At 44.9% G+C, this 16170-nt stretch overlaps 1 protein-coding gene across 8 annotated transcripts in view; it reads left to right on the top strand.

Annotated features, from left to right (window-relative positions):
* Positions 1–16170, top strand: part of LOC124003499 (myosin-10-like) — a 98506-nt gene that overhangs the window by 71410 nt on the left and 10926 nt on the right. For all 8 annotated transcript variants that reach the window (XM_046311793.1, XM_046311791.1, XM_046311788.1 and 5 more), the window contains 16 exons: positions 95–209; positions 6293–6486; positions 6719–6840; positions 6954–7023; positions 7205–7365; positions 7728–7836; positions 7992–8123; positions 8608–8814; positions 9039–9176; positions 9534–9657; positions 10033–10204; positions 13308–13520; positions 13798–13942; positions 14743–14949; positions 15082–15186; positions 15475–15627. In XM_046311793.1, the coding sequence (XP_046167749.1) occupies positions 95–209; positions 6293–6486; positions 6719–6840; positions 6954–7023; positions 7205–7365; positions 7728–7836; positions 7992–8123; positions 8608–8814; positions 9039–9176; positions 9534–9657; positions 10033–10204; positions 13308–13520; positions 13798–13942; positions 14743–14949; positions 15082–15186; positions 15475–15627 (2367 nt within the window). The remainder of the gene's footprint in view (positions 1–94; positions 210–6292; positions 6487–6718; positions 6841–6953; positions 7024–7204; positions 7366–7727; positions 7837–7991; positions 8124–8607; positions 8815–9038; positions 9177–9533; positions 9658–10032; positions 10205–13307; positions 13521–13797; positions 13943–14742; positions 14950–15081; positions 15187–15474; positions 15628–16170) is intronic.

The raw sequence follows: 16170 nt of genomic DNA, 5'->3' as shown, positions 1-16170 counted from the left end.
GTTCAATTCAATAAACTTTATTCATCACTGAAGGGCAATTATTGCTTATATCTCTCTAGGCCTGGATGGCTCTGACCTTCTCCCCCCTCCCCAGGTGGACTACAAGGCAGATGAGTGGCTGATGAAGAACATGGACCCCCTGAATGACAACGTGGCCTCGCTGCTCAACCAGTCCACTGACAAGTTTGTGGCCGAGCTCTGGAGAGATGGTAAGTTACGTCCCCGGTCCCTGTCCTGTCCACATGGTTAACAGAGAAGGAATGTGTTAGCACTGGCTTGATGATTAACAGTTATTATTACTTAGATTGGTTAATTCATCATAATTCAGGCCTATTTGTTTTAGGGATTTAGGGACAATGTTTGCTGCTTATTTAGCTAACATGATACTAATAGTAATCAGTCGGACTTCAGCCTTCTAACCTCTGTTTGTGTTTTCACCTTTTTCTGTTTTCATTTTCTCTTCTGTCAGGTGTTTTTATCCCCCTGTCTCTCTGTATCGTAGAGATACAGAACAATGTCACTTGTCTTGATGAGCCTCCAGGTGAATGTTATGACTGTAGCTGTAGAAGGTTCCATGGCTTAGCAGCGCAGCATGGTGTTGTCCATAGAGATGGATGACGTTTTATGTTATGACACGCTGATGTAGATCCATGGCTTAGCAGCGCAGCATGGTGTTGTCCATAGAGATGGATGACGTTTTATGCTATGACACGCTGATGTAGATCCATGGCTTAGCAGCGCAGCATGGTGTTGTCCATAGAGATGGATGACATTTTATGTTATGACACGCTGATGTAGATCCATGGCTTAGCAGCGCAGCATGGTGTTGTCCATAGAGATGGATGACGTTTTATGTTATGACACGCTGATGTAGATCCATGGCTTAGCAGCGCAGCATGGTGTTGTCCATAGAGATGGATGACGTTTTATGTTATGACACGCTGATGTAGATCCATGGCTTAGCAGCGCAGCATGGTGTTGTCCATAGAGATGGATGACATTTTATGTTATGACACGCTGATGTAGATCCATGGCTTAGCAGCGCAGCATGGTGAAGCCTACCTCCATACAGAGGCTCCCGTCCCTTCTAGGCTGCATGTCATTGTTGGTCGACGCCTATGTCTCGGTACTAGTATAGTAGTCATTAGGCTAATGGATGGCAATACCTTTCAGTAATGCTCTTCTCCTGCTAGCATAAGATACTGCCTACTTAAACTGAATTGGTCTGAAAAGCCTGTATTATTGTTTTGTTCAATTCAAATTATTTAATGATTACACCATGAAGAAAAAACAACAAAACAATAATATGGGCTTTTCAGACCAATTTAGTCCACTTCCCGGAGAGTAGTTATGGTATAGGTACCTAATCATTTGGTCATGAGACCTATTTTGTATTAGAACCAATACTGAAGTGTCTGACAATTTACTACTTGAGAATACGGGAGACCTAATGTCTTATACAGACCGGTGTCACGCTTCATATATCCTTGTTGTTGACAACACACAACCGGAATTATTCACAGATGTCTTCCTATTTCCACACAATCTGTCACGGTTCCCTGCCCCAATAGGGCATAAACCAAACATTCTCATTATTGCTACTGCTTATACACACAAATATATATTTGAATATCTTTTTGCTTTTCTAACCGTGAATGAGGCTCTCCTCCAGAACTTATAGGCAACCTTCTATCTCCAACCACGTTTCTCCTTTGTCCTTCTCCATGGACTACTTCTCTACAACCTACCATACCGTACTAGTACTCAAGCATGACACTTTATCCATACACACACACACACACACACATTCTATGGCTTCACGGCCATTGCGGCTGGGGCTTTCGTCCCACTTACGGATCTCGCAGGGGAACACCCCCACTAGAGACCTATCCTAAACAGAACTTACCTTACTCTGTAGTGTCACCCATGGAACTTGCAGAGAACTAGCTCCACTCGGAACCTATTCTTACGGAACCTACCCGTAACCCTATATTTCTATGGATCTTGCAGAGGAATACCCCCATTTGGGACCTATACATACGGAACCTACCCTCCCCCAATATTTTACGACTGGTCGTAACACGATGGGACTACTGAATAAACTTAGGCTTTCTAGGTCCATGTCCTATAATTCGTTCAGCATATGACTCTCATCTCCCCAAGATGTCAGACTGAGTGGTAACAGGTGTAGGAACTGTATCTACCTTGTTTTTGGTGCCGGCTCCTGTTTCACTGATTCGGACTCTTTAGTTTGACTGTAAATCGTGGTGAATCCTGCCGACAACGCCAACTATTAGGTTCTGAACTAGCTCAAGCTCAAGCCAAGTTTATTCACCCACTGGGTCATACAGCTGCAAAGACAAAGACATGTTTACACAAGCACATATATTTATACCCTCCTACTAGGAGGAGTCAACTCCTTGCACATCTAGACAGCCAATACACCTATGTTGCTAGTCAGTAACTTAATTGGTTCCTCTCACTGGTGTCGTCATGGCCTTGCCTGATGCTGGAACCTTCGTGGGCGTGGAAGTATGTGTGTGTGGGATAGGACTGTTCCTTCTCACTTCATCTGACCTGACCTCGGGCTTGAATTCCTTGCTCCTCCCTAACCCACGACTGACCTACCTTATCAGTGACTGAAACCAGACCGTTGCCCTTTGCCTCCCTCTTTAGGAGCCATGAGATTGAACAATAACATGTTTGACAGAATGTCAACTTTCTGCACTCCCTCAGTAACTTTCCATAAACTTAGTTCCTATCCACCCTCCATTGACCCCAACATATACATTCCTTGTACATGTACAGCAATCAAGAAGTTCTGGTAACATGAAGAAGTATATTTCAAGCTAGAATCCAACAATAGTGACAGAATCACACATTACTTCCCAGTTTGTTTTTGTCTCCTCGGCTATAGAAGGTTGTAGCATAGAGACAAAAACCAAAGATATCCCATATGCATTGGCGTCACATCTTTCCCCTGCATTTTACAACTTGTTTCTAGCACAAACATTGCGTTATTGATCACTTTATATAATCAGTTTAAAAATATATATATATACATACATATATATATATATTAAGCTAACAAGGGGCAGGCCTATGCCATTTTCTTTCACAAAATCCACACTACCCTTCTTGCATATCACTTCAATTGGCGCCCTGGTTTTAACTTAACACACCAAGCCCTCCACTGACACTGAGATATTTAAGGAGTGTAATGGTGTCTGAAGGACTTAGCTGACAAAGTCTATGGAAGGTAGACTATAATTGAATCTTTCAAACAGGTAGGCCTACTTCTTATTTCTTGAATAGGAAGAAATCGTCTCCAACACAAAGCCCTCTTGTTGTTAGTAGCCTGAAGTCAAATTAAAATGAAGATTGTTTAAATGAATTAGGACTTGAACTAGCCTTCCAGCACCCATGCGCTGTCCATCTCCGCGGCTGCCACTTCATCGTAATGTAAGCTATGTAAATTACTTGAATATGGCTTATTGTGAGGTCAGTAACTCTGATAAATAGCTTCATTATGGGCAACGAAACATTGTCTTTTATTAAAATCAATTATAGCAGTAGCAAGCTTACCTCCGGTCCTCCTTCTCGTCTTCACGCTCTTCCTCTCAAACTGAACAGGACATCAGTAGGGCTAGTCCGCACACACAAACATAGCATTTTTGGGACGAAAATGGTTAGGCTGAACAAAAGATTTTAGGCCTACGTCAACAGGAGCAGGGCAGGCCAGCCTGTCAATTGCAGTGTGTAATTACAACCCTCCCTCGCTCTCTCACTCTCTCTACCGCACCTACTGTCTCGACCTCTGAATGCTCGGCTATGAAAGGCCAACTGACATTTACACCTGAGGTGCTGACCTGTTGCACCTTCTGTAACCACTATGATTATTATCTGACCCTGCTGGTCATCTATGAACATTTGAACATCTTGAAGAACAATCTGGCCTTAATGGCAATGTACTCTTATAATCTCCACCCGGCACAGCCAGAAGAGGACTGGCCTACTCCTCAGAGCCTTTCTAGGGGATTTTCCTAGCCACCGTGCTTCTACATCGGCATTGCTTGCTGTTTAGAGTTTTAGGCTGGGTTTCTGTATAGGCACTTTGTGACATCTGCTGATGTAAAAAGGGCTTTATAAATCAATTTGATTGTTTGGTTGAGAGTGTAGCCTGGTTGTACACCATCCCAGCAGCGCAAAAACATGAGAAGGAAGTACATTTTATGAGAAATATCATGTTGCTCTGTGCTTTTCCAAGCATAGTCTTCATATAGCCTAGGCTTATAGCATATAGTATAGTCTATGGATCATTGTATTGAGACCACAGTAGTGGCACCTGATATTGTGCACCAAGCAGAGAATCAGGGAGGCGGGGCAGCATCGGGCACACATCCAGATATAATAAGCAACTAATTCTCAAACACTGAACCATACACTTTTAGAAAAAAGGGTTCTCCGGCTGTCCCCGTAGAATAAACCTTTTTGGTTCCAGGTAGAACCCTTTTTGGTTCCAGGTAGAACTATTTTGGGTTCCTTGTAGAACCCTCTGTATAAAGGGTTCTACATTGAACTCAAAAGGGTTCTGCCTGGAACCAAAAAGGCTTCTTCAAAGGGTTCTCCCATGGGGACAGCCAAAGACTTAGGTTCTAGATATGAACTTTTTTCTATGAGTGTATGACATTTCATCTATTCCGAATGACATGACCCTCCCCTGGACCAAATAAAAAACTACTGAACCCTCCCCCTGACTGAAATTGAAAAAGCATGACCCTCCCCCATTTTCCTCCGGGTAACAATAGTGTCAATTTCAACCGCTTCCTTACAGTATGGTGGAAAGGTTAAGAGTACTGGTTATTCAGTATTTCGAACCAAAGCCTATTCTCCTTTCTGGAATCTGTATTTTTATTAAGGGTTTTATTCCCTTTCCAAGGCATATATTTAAGCATAAAGGGAATTAAAGAATTGAGGCTTGACTGAGGAAAGATTAATGGCATTCATTTCCCCCTTTTATTTTTTCAAAGTAGCAGAGAATTGGAACCACATGTAGTATTTGGCATTTCTCTTGGCCCGATTCTACAGTACTACAGACGTTGATACACAGCAGGTGTGACAGTGGTACAATATCTACAGACTGAATGCAAAACGTCTGGAACCTTGTAGGACATTCCTGGAGTTTTGTTTGCCTGAAAACATAGGAGCCAAATAACACAGTTGGAGGTTTGATTTTGATGAATTACCTGTATGGACTCCTGGATAAACAATGGTTAATTCATCAGCATGCCTCGTATCAAAACTGTTTTATGCAACGTGTTGTAAATATGACGCTTGTCAACACACCAGCCCAGCAATAATGACACACCAAAATAAAACAAGGCATGTTGTGAATCTGAAGTTACGGATATGATGTGGCCCTGTGTGACTTACTGTCAGATTATGCTAATATGATGCAAAAAGCCAACATGTACGAAAGGTCCCAGGCTGTGAAATGTCAATGTCAATGCCTTTTGTTTCATACCAAAGAATAGGCCTTTCATTTGTGGTTATCCTAAAAGGGTGTCACTCTGAATGACTGCTGAAAGGAGTAGTGGGAGAACATAGTGCTCAAGAAGACTAGCAACCATCCCTCCCCTCATCAGCTGTACCGAGCCTGAAGAACGTTTATGAATACAGACCCTGGAACCAAGCATGTATACTGTTAAGCAGTGGTTCCCATCTCCAGTCCTCCAGTACCCCCAACAGCACACGTCGTTGTCGTAGCCCCGGATAAAAATGCCTGATTCAACTCATCGAGGGCTTGATGATTACATGACGTGTTGAATCAGTTGTGCTTGTCCAGGGCTACAGTTTTAGGTGATCCTCTAGCCCTGTCCTTGCCCCGTCCCCACCAGTCCACAGAGGCTGCCAGTCATACCTAGTGGTCCTCATCTATCCACGCCCGCAGCTGACACACATTGCTGCTGGCTGCTGCTACTCCCGGCATCCTGTGTCTGTCCTGTCCTGTCCTGTCCTGTCCTGTCCTGTCCTGTCCTGTCCTGTCCTGTCCTGTCCTGTCCTGTCTGTCTGTCTGTCTGTCTGTCTGTCTGTCTGTCTGTCTGTCTGTCTGTCTGTCTGTCTGTCTGTCTGTCTGTCTGTCTGTCTGTCTGTCTGTCTGTCTGTCTGTCTGTCTGTCTGTCTGTCTGTCTGTCTGTCTGTCTGTCTGTCTGTCTGTCTGTGATTTAGCTCCCAACACCTCTTTCCAAGCCCCCCCCCCCATTCTAACCCTTTTCCTTCCCTCTCTCGCCAGTGGACCGCATCGTGGGCTTGGACCAGGTGGCGGGCATGGCGGAGACGACGTTTGGAGCCACCTACAAGACCAAGAAGGGCATGTTCCGCACGGTGGGCCAGCTCTACAAGGAGTCCCTCACCAAGCTCATGGCCACCTTGAGGAACACCAACCCCAACTTTGTCCGTTGTATTATCCCCAACCACGAGAAGAAGGTGAGTAGTATATCCTGACATACTTTACATGTCAGTCTAACTATACCAGGCCACCTGTTCTATACTATAGCCAACAGGGGTGAGACTTGAATTGATCTCTTAATTTCTGGGTTTTCTCTGAGTATATGTTGCTAGAACTTCTGTAGGTTAATAGGTAATAGTCTTTGCTTGTATACCTGTACCAGATTTGTGCATTATTTATTTATAACACTTCATCTCTCTCCCATGTCAGGCTGGTAAGCTGGAGCCCCACCTGGTTCTGGACCAGCTGAGGTGTAATGGAGTTCTGGAGGGGATCCGTATCTGCAGACAAGGCTTCCCCAACCGCATCGTCTTCCAGGAGTTCAGACAGAGGTAACGGAAACAGGACACATAACTACTGTGAGCCGACTAGACTGCCCTCACTTACAGTTATCTCTGGGTATATGCCAGTGTGTTAACTCCTAATACTTCTCTATTTATCCCAGGTACGAGATCCTGACCCCTAATGCCATCCCCAAGGGCTTCATGGACGGGAAACAGGCCTGCGAAAGGATGGTAAAGGGCGTCCAGTGTTATCTATTAACTAACACAATGAGCAAACGTTTTGAAACTTATGAAAATATGAGTTGTGTCATTGCACCATCCTGTTTAAAATGACACAATTAACAAACAAAAAATATCTGATTTGCATGCTGACTTTTCTCATTTACTCGTATTCTCCTGTGTATTGTAACAGATCCGAGCGTTGGAACTGGACCCCAACCTGTTCCGTATCGGCCAGAGTAAGATCTTCTTCAGGACCGGAGTCCTGGCCCACCTGGAGGAGGAGAGAGACCTGAAGATCACTGACATCATCATCTACTTCCAGTCTGTCTGCCGCGGCTACCTGGCACGCAAGTGAGTCATTAGGATTAATTATTGATTCATAACTTAATTCATATTTATATAGCCAGACTTTCCAGACTTCAAATCACTTTACATAGTAAGTACCATGACTCAGCAGCCCCACTGTCTCTCCCCTGTCACTCAGTCAAGTAGGTTTAAATGTCCACCTCATTACTGAGGCATGTTCATGCCCTTTGATTTCAATGCAACTCACAAAAACGACGGCATAAGTACAGATAAGTTATGATGTTGCTAAAACGGTATAAAGTCAAAATGACACTGTGTGCGTTATGGTTTGGGAGACAGCTGTGGCCAAGTTAAATAGTGAAAGTAAAGCTGTATGGGATATCAGTCTCTTAATTATGTCTCCTCAGGGCGTTTGCTAAGAAGCAGCAGCAGCTGAGTGCTCTGAAGGTCCTCCAGAGGAACTGTGCTGCCTACCTCAAGCTGCGCCACTGGCAGTGGTGGAGACTCTTCACCAAGGTGAGTGGGGGTTTTACTGATGGAGCGTGCCGTGAGACCACATCTACACCCTCTGTTAACAGGATGCGTATGACCATTTCTCTACACCTTATCCAATCCTTTCTTCCATTCCTCCCTCCCCTGACCTTGATGGGACCCTCCTGTTTCCCTTCCAGGTGAAACCTCTGCTCCAGGTGACCCGGCAGGAGGAGGAGATGCAGGCCAAAGACGAGGAGCTGGTCAAGGTGAAGGAGAGACAGAGCAAGGTGGAGGGAGAGCTGGTGGATATGGAGAGGAAACACCAACAGGTGAGTTACTACCTGGAGCTCGTACCTGAACCCAATGCCATGGTTCCATACCTCAGTCTAGCTGTTCTTCTGAAATATGCACTGCTGGAGAGAAAACAACATAACACAACTTGCTCCAGCCGTTGTGAATGTTGTTGGCCTCCATAGTTCATGCTGTGTGGTAGATGTCCAGCCACTAGGTTTGAAGGTTGAGTAGTATACTCTTAGAAAGAAGGCTTCCAAAGGGGTTCTGCTGTTGTCCCCATAGGATAACCATTTTTGGTTCCAAGTAGAACTATTTTGGGTTCCATGTAGAACCCTCCTGGAACCAAAAGGGGTTCTTCAAAGGGTTCTCCTATGGGGACAACCAAAGATCCCTTTTCGGTTCTAGATAGCACCTTTTTTATAGGCTTGAGAAGGTTTGACCTTTCAACATTGTAATCGAATAACATCTAGAAAATAAGCGTAGGTAAACTTTGCTCTCTATCCTCTGTGTCCCCCACAGCTCCTAGAGGAGAAGAACATCCTTGCAGAGCAGTTGCAGGCGGAGACGGAGCTGTTTGCCGAGGCGGAGGAGATGAGGGCCCGCCTGGCCGCTAAGAAGCAGGAGCTGGAGGAGATCCTCCACGACCTGGAGTCCAGAGTGGAGGAGGAGGAGGAGAGGAACCAGAGCATGCAGAACGAGAAGAAGAAGATGCAGACCCACATCCAGGTCAGAGAGAGAGACGCATATATGCACATATGGATGCAGCATGGACACCTGCGCTCACACACACAAACACACACACCATCAGTTCATGAGTTAATGTTGGTTTAGCTGGAATTCATTCAAACTAAAACTATTGATAACTTCAGCATTGCAGTACATATCCTTGTGCTTAAGATACTGAGTGTCTCTGTTGGTTGAACATATGTATGTCCATTGTCTATCCATAGGATCTAGAGGAACAGTTAGATGAGGAGGAGGCAGCCAGGCAGAAGCTGCAGCTGGAGAAGGTGACGGCCGAGGCCAAGATCAAGAAGATGGAGGAGGACATTCTACTGCTGGAGGACCAGAACTCCAAGTTCCTCAAGGTCAGAGAAGAATGCACACTTAAGCCTGATTTCCACCTCCTGCTTCCAAACCGTCCGCTAGGTCCTCTCGAACGAAATCAGAAGACGTAATATCGAATGTCCCCTCCCAACACTGAACGCAGAACACTGTGCGGACGGTAGCGGGCATTTGATTGAAGCAGAAGGCATAAATTAGGTATTAGACCTGTATAGAACCCTGAAGGGTACAGGGAATAGTAGAGATTTTTAAGATGATCTTAATCTGATACAAATGATTTATTACGAACCACATGAGGCTCTGGAGCCACACGTTGCTGACCCCTGTTGTAGAAAACTGTAGAGAGGTTTAACATCTCTCCTCTCCTCTCCACCCAACAGGAGAAGAAGCTGCTGGACGACCGTGTGGCCGAGATGACCTCCCAGCTGACGGAGGAGGAGGAGAAGGCCAAGAACCTGGGCAAGGTCAAGAACAAGCAGGAGGTGATGATGGTCGACCTGGAAGGTAAAAGGCTTCACGTGGCTATTCCTCAATTGGTCTCGATTACTTGCTCTCTTTCTTCCTCGCTCTCTTTCTCTACCTTCATTGGAGGATAAGGTCCAAGGTCCTTCCCATCAGGCATTCTTCTCCAAAGCGTTTTGATGATGCAAGGAATCGAGGAAAGTTGTAGTTCAACTGCATATAATAACATTAAGATGAGAATACAGACTAGATAAGAGGAAGACTTCTCTGGTAATGTGATTCTGCGTATGCATAGGAATTCCATTTCATGTGTGTGTGTGTGTGTGTGTGTGTGTGTGTGTGTGCGTGTGTGTGTGTGTGTGTGTGTGTGCGCGTGTGTGTGTGTGTGTGTGTGTGTGTGTGTGTGTGTGTCATCAGAGCGCCTGAAGAAGGAGGAGAAGACTCGTCAGGAGCTGGAGAAGGCCAAGAGGAAGCTAGACGCTGAGACCACGGACCTCCAGGACCAGATAGCTGAGCTGCAGGCCCAAATAGAGGAGCTCAAGATCCAGCTGGCCAAAAAGGAGGAGGAGCTACAGGCCGCTCTGTCCAGGTGAGATACTCGCCTCCAGCCCCAAAATGGATTCTCAATAACGTTCATAGGTTGTGTTCAGTTTGCACCATACAAGAGAAAATGTTTTGAAACGGTGAAATCAAATGAAATGGAGGATGTACCATGTGAAAGCTACCTGGATCAATAAGCTTTGCCCACCATGCAGGCCGGTACCGCGCATGTTGCCTGTTCCTATGGCAACCTGCCCGACCACTACTGTGGTCCAGTAAACCATACCGGCTAGATCTGCACCCACACATATACTCCCACTTTCATCGCCTGTCCCCATAGCAACAGTCCACTCTACAGGGCCCAAGCAGTTGAGATCCAGCGGGCACACACGCATTAAATAATACCACAGTTTACTATAGAATACTACAGTACTTACTATAGAATTCTGTAGTATACAGTAGAATACTATACTACACACTGTAGAATCCCTCAATCGTGTGTAGTACTTAGTATAGAATTGTGTTGTATACTGTAGAATACTATACTACACACTGTAGTATACCTCAATCATGTATAGTACTTACTATAGAATGTTGTAGTATACTATAGTAAATACTACAGTATGCTACAGACCACAAAAACACTACAGTAATGACTATAGTATATACACAGATTAGCAGGTGTTGTAGCAGGTGCAGCGAAATGCTTACGTTACTAGCTTCAACAGTGCAGTAGATTGTAAATACTACAGTACACTACAGTAAAGTCCGCAAAAACACTACAGTGAATACAATATTATTTAACCACAGTATACTACAGTATACTACAGTTTTCATGTGGGCAAATACCCTCATGTTGGCTTTGAACTGAATATGTAAAAGCAGCCACACAGTCCAGCTGCTTAGTTGTTCAGTGGCATCGGTTCACTCTAAACTTAACGAATGCCTTCCTTAGTGCAGTGCGTGCTGCTATGCTGGCTATCACCCTCACTAGAGACATAGCACACACGCACACTCTGAGGCAGATTGATAGAGATTGATGATATGCCCCATCCAAGTCTCTCACTGCATTTCCCAACGGAAAGGAAAAGGAATCTCAGCTTGGGCATGGCAGCCATGACGGATCGTCTCACACCTCAGAGGAATTTGGTCACGGAATCTGTTTGCGCTTCACAGACGCTTATTTTTAATAGCTTCTGAACAGGACTGCCGGACTCAAGGAAAACATTACCAGGTTTGGCTTGAAAAAGACCTGTCTCTTGGAAGAAGGAGAAAGAGTGCATCCAAGTATTACCTCGATTGTTCATTTAACATTCTTTGTAATCCGAAGCCAATTCAGACCTAATTTAGTGGAAAATATTAATGAGCAACACATGTGGTGTCACGTTCAATTAAGTCCCTTTTGAGTAGGGAAACTGAGACCACGTACTAATGAGCTCCTCCTCTGGCTGCAACAGAGGTCATTGGCATGAAGGTGAAGTCCAATCATTCAGGTGGTGACTGTAGCGAATTCAGATGTAGACAGTGGCAAATTCAGGTTTAGATAGTGGCCAATTCAGGTGTAGACAGTGGCCAATTCAGGTGTAGACAGTGGCCAATTCAGGTGTAGACAGTGGCCAATTCAGGTTTAGATAGTGGCGAATTCAGGTGTAGACAGTGGCGAATTCAGGTGTAGACAGTGGCCAATTCAGGTGTAGACAGTGGCCAATTCAGGTGTAGACAGTGGCCAATTCAGGTGTAGACAGTGGCCAATTCAGGTGTAGACAGTGGCCAATTCAGGTGTAGACAGTGGCCAATTCAGGTGTAGACAGTGGCCAATTCAGGTGTAGACAGTGGCCAATTCAGGTGTAGACAGTGGTGAATTCAGGTTTAGATAGTGGTGAATTCAGGTGTAGACAGTGGCCAATTCAGGTGTAGACAGTGGTGAATTCAGGTGTAGACAGTGGCAAATTCAGGTGTAGACAGTGGTGAATTCAGGTGTAGACTGTAGGCCAATGGAAAACAGTCTCCCCTAAATGACCTTCTGAAATCATCACTTGGTCATAGGCTAGTTGATTAAACCGTTACTTAGGCTACAGTATTCCAGTTGGAATTTTATGACTGTTTATAATTGTAGGGCTATTGAATTACCAGTCTGGACAGTTGCTATTTGACCATAATGTCTCATTAGTAGCTATATTATTATTCATGGCTTCATCAGTGTAATACCTAATTGGACATGGAGTCATTATTTGGTCCTGGCAAAGGCACAGGCCTCTTCAGAAGCTCTTAACGCAGGAATGTCTAAGGAATGCAGGCAGGGCTCAGGTGTCAAATGAAAGTTTATTGGTTGCGTACACAGATTAGCAGGTGTTATAGCAGGTGCAGTGAAATGCTTATGTTACTGGCTCCAACAGTGTAGTAGAATGTCTCTCAAACACAATACACATACACAAATAATGAAAATTCAAATCAAGAAATGACAGAACGAGTCCAATTAACAATCCAGGGGTAGATAAAGTGGGGTAGATAAATACTTTTTTGCCCCACTGTGTATTAGAGTGAGTATGTGTCAGAATCCATAATAATAATAATAATAATAGTAGTTTAATCTAGCCTGACTGCCAGCAACAACACATATTCAATCTCATTATGGCCCCGCCCGCAATGGGATTTCTACTGACAGAGAAAGGCACAGACAGACACGGTCAAGAAACTCACTGCTCGGACACACACACACACACACAAACACACACACACACACACACACGGCAGGCTGACTAACACACACGGGTCCTCATGAGCTCACTCGCTGGAAGGTCGATCACACTGCCACCCTGTGTTCACTGGGATTTTGTCACCACGCTGCAGTCTCACTTGCTAGGGCCTGTATGATTTTGAAATGATCAGCCATTTTGGGAGATTTAGAGAATGTGCAGTGATTTCATGTAGCAGTTTTACGTACCATGGTTTTACCCAAAATGATCCTAACATTTGGACATCTCTGGTACTATAGAAGCACTGCTCAGATGAACGCCCCACAACATGATTTCTCACCTCTTCATTTAAATGGAATGTATCCTGGCATTAGCTAGCTAATCTAACGATTTCTATGTTGTTGTTTGGAATTGATTTTGGAATTGATTGGTTTGTTGTGTGTGTGTGTGTACCAGGGGTGATGAAGAGGGAGCCCAGAAGAACAACGCTCTGAAAGCTGTGCGGGAGCTGCAGGCCCAGCTGTCAGAGCTGCAGGAGGACCTGGAGTCAGAGAAGGTGTCCAGGAACAAGGCGGAGAAAGTCAAGAGGGACCTCAGCGAGGAGCTGGAGGCTCTGAAGACTGAGCTGGAGGACACTCTGGATACCACCGCTGCCCAGCAGGAGCTCAGGTACTGGGAGACTGCTTGTCAGATGTACTGCTCTCTGCTGCGCTGATACACTTATATGTTTACTGTAGTCCCAATATGTTTATTCGGTGCTTTTAGAAAAGGATAAAGAGCCGATGTAGGGTCGCACTGAAAGAGTGGCACTGTCATAGTTTGGCAAAGTACCTGCGTGTGTATCTGCATGAGGGCCATGGAGAGACACAGCACCTCAGGGAGGTGTAAGGTTTAAGGGTCTACCTTCCTTCCTAACCCCTCTCTCCTCTCCTTTCTCTCCTCTCAGGACCAAGCGAGAGCAGGAGGTGGCTGAGCTGAAGAAGGCCATCGACGAGGAGACCAAGAACCACGAGTCTCAGGTCCTGGAGATGAGACAGAGACACTCCACCGCCCTGGAGGAGCTGTCTGAGAATTTGGAGCAGGCCAAGAGGGTGGGTCTATAATCAGAGACAATGCACCTGTCAATCATCTAGTAACATATCATTACATGCTTAGCAGGCCTAGAGGCTAGGTCCACCATCAGACATGACACCTGCCAACTATAACGTCGTTAGACAATAGTAACACCACATGTTTAGCAGGTCAAGAGGGTGGATCTCTTCCAACGATGTATATAAACTCTGGATTGCTGATGATATGTATTGGCCATTGAGAGGCTTTGAAGCCACCGGTCGGCCATATTGACACTCCCCAGTAGGATAAGTCCTCGATAGGAATGAATGGAATTCTACAGTATTTAAATTAAATGTTTCAAGGACATAATGACATGTATTTAAGTAAGTTGTCATGGGGACAGTAGCATTAGTAATCTCTAAAACATAATGTTTTTATATTTGATTTTCATTTTAAAAATATATATATTTATCTCACAATAAAATGTAAACATATGCATTAAGGTGTTTCTAATAGAATACACGTGGCAAAAACGAATGTAGACATTTAATAAATGCATTTCTCTCGCTTCCAAACTATTTTTTTACACTCCCAAGATGGAGGCACGGTGGTTTCAACACAGCACCCCCTATCAGTCATCTAATGTATATATAAATCATTGGTCGCCACCTGAGAAAATAGACCTGTCAACATAACGTCATCTCATACAGTAGTAACACTACACTATCACTTCTTTGCTAAGCCGGCCAAGAGGACGGGCCTACCCAACATACCCTCTGTAAAATTCTCTCATCTCCCCAATGTATACCACAACCCCTCTCTCCTCTTTCCGCTGCAGTTCAAGTCCAACCTGGAGAAGAACAAGTGTACCCTGGAGAGTGACAACAAGGAGCTGGTGAGCGAGGTGAAGGGGCTTCAGCAGGCCAAGACAGAGTCAGAACACAAGAGGAAGAAGATGGAGGCTCAGCTGCAGGAGTTCATGGCCCGAGCCACCGAGGGAGAGAGGGCTAAATTAGAACTGGCCGACCGCACACACAAACTGCAGGTTAGAGGCCAAGTCAACGGACCGCGCTGTCTGTCGTTGTCACTATGTGTTGAAGTCAATTGGTTTCTCAAAATGGGAGTGAATATGTTTTCCTGTGACTATGAAGAGATATTTATAGACCTTTGTCTGTAGACGGAGCTGGACACTGTCTCCGCCCTGCTGGAGGACGCTGAGAAGAAGGGAATCAAGCTGGCCAAGGATTCAGCCGGCCTGGAGAGTGCATTACAGGACACACAGGTGAGCAGAGACTCCTTATACGTCATTACATGCTCTAATAGTTGAAATGGAAGTTGGAGGTATTGTCATGTGCTATGGAAGCAAATGTCCTTTGATGACGCTTCATTATTGGAGACACTTGTAGCTAATGCCAATCGGCTGTATAAACAGCATATCACTGTCTCCATCCAACGAGTCTCATTGTAAGTGATGTTTCACTACCGTTGGGTCTTTGCGTCTTTTGTGTGTGTGCGTGCTTGCGTGCGTGCGTGTGTGTGTGCGTGCGTGCGTGTGCGTGCGTGCGTGTAGGAGCTGCTCCAGGAGGAGACTCGTCAGAAGCTGAACCTGAGCTCTCGTATCCGTCAACTGGAGGAGGACAAGAGCACCCTGCAGGAGCAGCAGGAGGAGGACGAGGAGGCCCGCAGGAACCTGGAGAAACAACTGGCCACGCTGCAGGCTCAGGTATGTACCCCACTGTTATTCTTAATGTTTCACTGCCAATAGGACAGGGTTTTCCAGCTGTGAACACCCACCATTTACTACAGGTTGTGCTAGCTAGATTCCTTACTCGCGAAATAGGTATTGGGTATAAGTTGAATACAGTGTTGGGGAGAAGTGAACTACATGAAGTTCTACTAGTAATCTAACTACATTTTGCAGTAGCTTGGTGGTAGTTGAACTAAATTCAAATCTAGGTAGTGTTGTCAGTAGTTAGGCAATAAATATTTGTATTTTTCAGCATCAGACCTGCCTAATTCTCTCATGGAACATCGTTTTTGTTTAATAGGCTAAATAACACATTCTGTTAACATATGACCCCAAAGTGATCTATTCTTGCTATTTGTAGTGTACGTCATATCAGATTCACATATCATTTTTCATGAAGTAGTTTGGATGTAGTTGTCATGGAAGTTACCACTAGGGACACCTGAAGTCAATTTTAAATGAATCATTCTTTATTAAATGGATAGGTTGACTGGATAGGTCACAGTCAAACTAAAGTAC

Source organism: Oncorhynchus gorbuscha, linkage group LG18, assembly GCF_021184085.1.
Source record: "Oncorhynchus gorbuscha isolate QuinsamMale2020 ecotype Even-year linkage group LG18, OgorEven_v1.0, whole genome shotgun sequence".
Classification (NCBI taxonomy): Eukaryota; Metazoa; Chordata; class Actinopteri; order Salmoniformes; family Salmonidae; genus Oncorhynchus; species Oncorhynchus gorbuscha.
The sequence above is the reverse complement of the archived record's forward strand: the minus strand, read 5'-3'. Positions and strand labels throughout refer to the sequence as shown.